This window comes from Amborella trichopoda, chromosome 9 (assembly GCF_054954075.1).
Source record: "Amborella trichopoda isolate Santa Cruz 75 chromosome 9, AtrichopodaSantaCruz75HAP2 v2.0, whole genome shotgun sequence".
In the NCBI taxonomy this organism is placed as follows: Eukaryota; Viridiplantae; Streptophyta; class Magnoliopsida; order Amborellales; family Amborellaceae; genus Amborella; species Amborella trichopoda.
Window position 1 is genome coordinate 47,753,891 of NC_142344.1, and position 6,903 is coordinate 47,760,793.

The 6,903-nt window shown below is 37.4% G+C and overlaps 2 protein-coding genes across 2 annotated transcripts; one reads left to right on the forward strand and one right to left on the reverse strand.

The window, feature by feature from the left end:
- On the forward strand, positions 1 to 2,902 carry LOC18444655 (type III polyketide synthase B). Its single transcript, XM_006854819.4, has 3 exons — positions 1 to 330; positions 500 to 1,102; positions 2,286 to 2,902. Exons 1-3 carry the CDS (start codon positions 171 to 173, stop codon positions 2,669 to 2,671), a joined length of 1,149 nt encoding a protein of 382 aa, XP_006854881.2. The 5' UTR covers positions 1 to 170; the 3' UTR covers positions 2,672 to 2,902.
- Positions 2,773 to 6,248, reverse strand: LOC18444656 (Chalcone-flavanone isomerase family protein). Its single transcript, XM_006854820.4, has 3 exons — positions 5,738 to 6,248; positions 4,937 to 5,397; positions 2,773 to 3,794 (listed from the first exon to the last, which is right to left on the reverse strand). The coding sequence occupies exons 1-3, from the start codon at positions 5,811 to 5,813 to the stop codon at positions 3,228 to 3,230; spliced, it is 1,104 nt and encodes a 367-aa protein (XP_006854882.1). The 5' UTR covers positions 5,814 to 6,248; the 3' UTR covers positions 2,773 to 3,227.
- Positions 6,249 to 6,903: the final 655 nt, after the last annotated feature.

Here is a 6,903-nt window from a genome sequence, read left to right on the forward strand (position 1 = left end):
ACAAGCCATGCCCTCTTTTGCTGTAGTTTATTTATCAAATCCTTTAGCTTTGTGTATAAAAAGGAGGCCACCTTAGCCTTGGTGTCCTCCAGCCATTTCACCCACAGCTTCTCTTTATTCCAATACCATTTTCTTTTTGCAGGAAAACGTCATCTCTTTATACAGCAGAAATGGTGCAAGAGAAACCATGTAATGCCGGAAAAACTGCCATTTTAGCCCTTGGAAAGGCCTTCCCCCACCAGCTTGTAATGCAGGAATTCCTTGTGGATGGCTACTTTAGGAACACCAAATGTGATGATCCCGAGCTCAAGTGCAAGCTCTCCCGCCTCTGTAATGACATTAGATGAAATGCAATTGTGTGTGTGTGTGTGTGTGTGAGAGAGAGAGAGAGAGAGAGAGAGAGAGAGAGAGCAATCTTATTTGATAAATGTTTTACAATACTTTGGGAGCCATTGGAAAAATCTGACCCAATGACTCATTTTCCTCCCTTCTCTTGCAGGTAAGACCACGACTGTGAAGACGAGATATGTAGTGATGTCCGATGAGATATTAAAGAAGTACCCGGAGCTTGCACTCGAAGGCCTTCCCACTATATCTCAAAGGCTCTCGATCTCAAATGAAGCAGTCACAGAAATGGCAATTGAGGCCTCAAAAGCCTGTATCAAGAACTGGGGTAGGCCTGTTTCAGATATAACACACTTGGTTTATGTTTCTTCGAGTGAAGCAAGGCTACCAGGTGGTGATATCTATTTAGCACGGGGAATAGGCCTAAATCCAGAAGCAAACAGGGTCATGCTTTACTTTATGGGTTGTTCGGGTGGAGTTGCAGGGCTTAGAGTTGCTAAAGATATTGCCGAGAACAATCCAGGAAGTAGAGTTCTTTTAGCAACTACTGAGACCACAATTATTGGGTTTAAGCCTCCTAGTGCCAGCAGGCCTTATGATCTGGTTGGTGCTGCTCTTTTTGGAGATGGGGCTGGAGCCATGATTCTTGGGACCAATCCTATTGAAGGAGAGAAGCCATTGTTCGAGCTTCATACTGCGATTCAGCACTTCTTGCCAGGGACTGAGAAGATCATTGATGGCCGGCTTACTGAAGAAGGTAATTTAGCATCGTCTCTTTCTCTCTCTCTGATCTATCTCTCTTAATGAGAGCGATTTCATGTCTATCTTCTAGTAATATAATGAAACATACCTTTAAAAACCATGTTAAGAGCACTTGTTTGACATTAATTTTTTAATATACACTAAATAAATTTACTATGATGAACAATTAAAAAAAAATTTAAATTTAATTATACATATATACCTTTAAAAACCATGTTAAGAGCACTTGTTTGACATTAAGTTTTTCATCTGCACTAAATTCACTATGATGAACAATTTTAAAAAAATTAAATTGAAGTTGAACTCCAATATTTTCAAGTTATACACCCCCAATAATCTTACTTTGCAAGGATTCTATATTATTTTCTGTTGCCATTCTTTCTCTTTTCCTAGTATTTTATTTTACAAAACATTCTTTCGCATCACAGTCAAGTGCTATCTTATATTTCATAACCATTCTCCCAAATGTCATGTTTTTTATCTCTCTCAAGTTGTCCGACTTCATGTACCGATCTCTCATATCTGAGTTTTAGTAGCAATTGTGACCCCCAAGTGTCATGTTTTTTATCTCTCTCAAGTTGTCCGACTTCATGTACCGATCTCTCATATCTGAGTTTTAGTAGCAATTGTGACCTTGAATTGTCCCTAATCTAAGAAGGTTGAATTCTGTGAACTTGAATACCAAAAGCTTTCATTACTGCTTCCTTACTTCTTCTCTGCCAACATGATCTTCATATTCAAACCATTCTAACATTATGAACTTTGAATTCCAACCTTTCTTACCATTCTAACATTATGAACTTTGAATTCCAACCTTTCTTACCTCTCTTGTCAACATGATCTCACATTTCAACCTTTCATTTAAACCATTCTCACATCTCGGATTTTATCATGTATGACAATGGACTTTTTTTCACATCTCGGATTTTATTTTGTACGACTGACTTTTACTTCTGTTTTGAAAACCAATCCTTTCACAACTGCTTTCTTCTCTGTAGACACAATCTTCATTTAAACCTATCAAGTACTTTATTCTCTCACATCTCACATTTATTGAGGCTACCCCTGATTATCTCACATGTGCCTAAAAGCACCATCTTCTTCTGCAACCAATCTCTAAACATCTCAAGCTTTCAGTGAGGCACAAATAATCAATTCTTATGATTTTGTTCTGCTAGGTATAAACTTCAAGATAGAGAGAGATTTGCCACAAATTATCGAGGATTATATCGAGGCATTCTGTTTAAAGCTGATGCAAAAGGTGGGCTTGGGAGAGGAGGGATATAATGAGATGTTTTGGGCAGTTCACCCAGGGGGGCCAGCAATCCTCAACAGGCTCGAGAAGAGGCTCAATTTGACACCTGAGAAGTTAGTGGCAAGTAGGCGGGCTTTAATGGATTATGGAAATGTTAGTAGTAACACCATTGTGTATGTATTGGAGTTCATGATGGAGGAGAGCTTGAAGATGCGAGATACAGGGGAGAGAGAAAATGAGTGGGGCCTCATTTTGGCTTTTGGGCCTGGAATTACTTTTGAAGGGATTCTTGCAAGGAGCCTAGTATAAAGCCATCCCTTTCACAAAAGATGACTATAGATAAAATTTTAGTAGCAACAAATCAAGTAAAAAAGCTTTATGAATTTCCTATTTAGTAGCAACAAATCAAGTGAAAAAACTTTATGAATTTCCTATTGATGTATAGATTGCCAAGCATATACATATTCTTAAGAAATTTGTCAACTCTGTAAACATTCTTGAAGGAAGGGTTACAAAAATAAACATTTGAATGGTCCAAAGTATATATTGATTTTGTTAAATATCTCTCTCATTATGCAATGGGGGACCCAAAATCAGCTTATTGCATTAAAATGGAAACTGCAAAAGCAGAAAAAAAAAAAAAAAAAAAAAGAAGGAAAGAGAAACTGTTAAAATTTCCCAACCCCAACAAAATGGGTGTCAAGATGACACTTATAATGCAACAAGGAAAGAGAAACTGTTAAAATTTCCAAACCCCAACAAAATGGGTGTCAAGAAGACGTTTATAATGCTTTTTCTTGTCACAAACAAACTTCAATCACTCTTAAGCAAAGTGAAGATGCCCTCGATATTATTACTCTTGAGATCAGTCTTCATCTTCAGGAAAGCGAAGATGTTTTCCCTTTGGTGTCGGAATGCCCCTCAAATGCAGGACATTCAAATCAGCATCTTGATTCACAATTTCCTCTCTCTCAATCTCATCATTGCTGTTGTAAATGAAGCGAGTGTGCTTTCCCATAGGTTTTGGGAGCCTGCGATTCTCCTGAACACAAATCTTACTAAGCTCTTCACACAATTCTGCACACAAATCATCATCAATCTCTTTACCCTCTCTCTCTCCATCCCCTTCATCCTCCTTTTCCTCCTCTTCTTCTTCTTCCCTTTCTTCCTCGTCATCTTCTTCTTTTTCTTCAAGATCACCATTTGGCGAGCTTACGTGAACCTCAACAGACCACTCTGAACTATCATCATCCATTGTTGCTTTGTTTTGCTTGCATATCTCCTCTTCACATGTTATCACAGAGTGAGGAGAGGATGAGATAGAATATCTGTCTCCTTGTTTTCCCGGGGAATCAAACAGTAATGCTCTGGTAATTGTTGGAGTTTCATGAGAATCCATCACCATAGAGTCTTGGGTCAAGCTATCAACCACCTAATCAATTCATCCACAAAATATAATTTCAAAAAAGGGGGAAACAGTCAAGAAGAAAACAGTGCAAGCTCGAACACCACCTGAAATAAAACAGGCTGTCTCTACAAGACCCACTGGCATTGAAATGACATTAGATAATATAAATTTCAGATAGTTAAAGGCAAAACTATCCATACGACAACAGACATAGACCAACATAAATAACTATCCATACTTACTTTCAGAGAAAGAAAAATGCGAATTCAAAACTTCCTTTGGCAAAGACACATTGAAAAAAGTAATTCCCTTAACCCAAAGATGTATTTGATTTGAGAAAAGAAGAATCAAAAGAATTGCATGCCAGGCAGCCCAACCTAAGACTAGCCTCTGCAAGACCTGTTGAAGAAAAGGATTTTGCGGATTAAAAACCAGCTGTAAAAACTGCCCTCTGCAAAACACAGATCAGAAGAAATAATACCATCGATATTCAATTTTAGAAAAGTAGAATCCAAGACTTCCAAAAAGACACTAGCCTCTGCAGGGCCCACGTAAAAAGAAGCAGCACCATTAATAGAACTATCCTATCCACTTAACCACAGAAGTATTTGTGCTTCTCAATTTAATAGAAAAAGTATTAAATTGGAGGAAAGAAGATGCAAAGACTTGCAAGCCAGCCAATCCACAATGCTCTGATTATGTAGAAAGGATTGAAACAAAAGGATTGCAAATTGAATACAACTGAATGACCAATCTGGCAAAAAAGTATTCCCGTCAAAGGTTTGTGAAATAAGTGCAAACCCAAATAACAAAAACTATCTTCAGCAATATCCTGTTACATTGAAATAAGATTATTCACAGTGAATTTCAGGGAAAAAAAACAAATGTTGGAAGTTAAATTGGAGATTAAATACCATCAAAATGATAAGACAAGCTCTGGAAGGCACAAATGAATCACATGATCCATATTTAAATTCAGAGGGAATGACAGATTTGCAAATCATTAACAGTTAACAGCAAAATAAATACAACCCAAGTACTTACACAACCTCAATACTCAGAAAAGAGAATAACAGATTTGCAAATCATTAACAGTTAACAGAAAAATAAATACAACCTAAGTAGTTTCACAACAAATACTCCAATAAAAAGGAATAGATGCTAACCTCAGAGAGCTGATATTCTTGCTCTTCTTTGGCTGCTAAGCCAATGGATAGAGATCCAAGATGAATACCATTATCACCAGTAATCTCCGCTGATAAATTTGGAACTTGTGGTGTATTAGCAGGAGTTGGTGCCAATAGCCTAGAGGGAGAAACAAAGAGTGATTGAAGGCGAAGTGGGGGCAGGTTATCTGAACCCACATTGAACGGGCTGCCTTCTTCTTCAACCCTCTGCAAAAGGGATCTCACTTGGCATCGAAGAAGGGCTTCTCCTGAACCAGGGGTCTTCATTATTGATTTTAATGGATTACGTCTCTTTGTACTCGAAGCAGGGGTTTCTTGGTTTTTGCTCAAACCAAGTGCTAAACCCACAATAGGTGAATCATTTGTTATGTCAATCAAAGCTGCTCGATCCCCATTTCTTCCGCTGCCATTTCTGAATTTGGGAGGATTATCCCCTGTTTCTGAAACAAATAAGATATAGGGCAGAAAGATGTTAGATAAGGTAAAGAAACAATGGGTTTTCCTGTTCTCAGATGAAAGGATCTATAAAGAGAGAAACCTCAAAAAATTATGGGTTTTCCTGTTCTCCGATGAAAGAATCTCTAGAGAGAGAAACCTCAAGAACTTGTGGGTTTTCTCATCCTCAGATATAAGAATCTCGAGAGAGAGAAACCTCAAGAAAATATGGGTTTTCTTTTTTTGTATGTGGGTTTGAACATATTATCAGGAAAGAATCTCAGCATGATACAAAGGAGAGAGAGAGAGAGAGAGAGAGAGAGAGAGAGTTGAATGGTATCTCACTTGATGCAGAAGATGAATTCAAAGCAGCCCTTGTCTGAGATCGTGTAACCCGTCTGATAGAGGATGGGGTGTCCATCGGCGTTTCTGAATGGCCACGAAAAATCACAGAGACAGAGAGAGTGAGAGAATACAAAAACAACGATTTAGATGAAGGGGAAAAGAAGGAGATGATGTTGTAGTAGAAAGCTCAAGTGGAAAGAGAAGAAAGCAAAAGAAGAAGCAATGGAGAAAGAGAGGGTTGCAGACTAAATTTAAAAGAAGCAACCTCAACGGATATATGACCGTTAGGGTTTTGGGCCTCCATGTCTTGGAATTAGCGGACCAGTGTACTAGCCGTTATGCAGAGCTCATCAAGGCAACTTACGAAAACGCCGTTAAAAAAAAAAAAGTTCTTTTTTTTTTTTTTTAATTACCAAATGGCGCTTATACATCTCTTAATAACCAAAATCCAAAATGCACTGAATCTCCATTGGTATTTTCCCTTGGAGAAATCATTCCCATTTTATTTTTAGGATTTTTGACCCCTCTATTCCTTTTTATGGAAGGGATGGTCTAGCGGGCATGGGGGTGGATGATCCTTTAAACCTTATCATAAGGGCTATAAAGTTAGTAGGTTTCTTATTTTATTTTAATAGATCATATTGAGATCAAAATGTGAATAAATCAACACATGGTGCACCCAACAAAAAATCACAAAAAAATACTTTAAATGGAAAAAACTGTCTAAAATACACCATAAATGTTTGCAAAATGTTTTGATAGGGTTGCAAGAGATGATATCAGATTCTCTTTGCTTCTGAAAGGACTTAAAAGTCTTTTGAATTTTCGACCTAAAGCATATAGTGCTTCGCTTTTGCCTACTTTAGATTCAACCTCTTCGGCCGAAGTACAAAATTACTTTTTTTTAATTATTAATTATTATTATTATATTATATATAAAAACACACTTTTGTTTAAAGCACTAAATCGAGAACATTTCAAGCTGAAATCCCCTGATCAGTTGCTATAAAACTAGCTAGTTAAAAATCACGATAGAGATTCTTGGGGAATGGTCAAATTGCAATCTAAGGACTCATCAACCTATATGGGCCATTTTCTTTTAGATTGCCGACAGTGCTAGTTTAGTCTTCTCGCCAAAATAAAAGAAATTTACTGCAAATCAAATC

Coding starts and splice junctions, on each gene's coding strand:
- LOC18444656 (XM_006854820.4), bottom strand. CDS start 5,813: ATGGACACCCCATCCTCTATCAGACGGGTTACACGATCTCAGACAAGG. Junction 5,398..5,737: donor GAATTCATCTTCTGCATCAA/GTGAGATACCAT, acceptor TATTTGTTTCAG/AAACAGGGGATAATCCTCCC. Junction 3,795..4,936: donor AAGAATATCAGCTCTCTGAG/GTTAGCATCTAT, acceptor TGAATTGATTAG/GTGGTTGATAGCTTGACCCA.
- LOC18444655 (XM_006854819.4), top strand. CDS start 171: ATGGTGCAAGAGAAACCATGTAATGCCGGAAAAACTGCCATTTTAGCC. Junction 331..499: donor GTGCAAGCTCTCCCGCCTCT/GTAATGACATTA, acceptor CTTCTCTTGCAG/GTAAGACCACGACTGTGAAG. Junction 1,103..2,285: donor TGGCCGGCTTACTGAAGAAG/GTAATTTAGCAT, acceptor TTGTTCTGCTAG/GTATAAACTTCAAGATAGAG.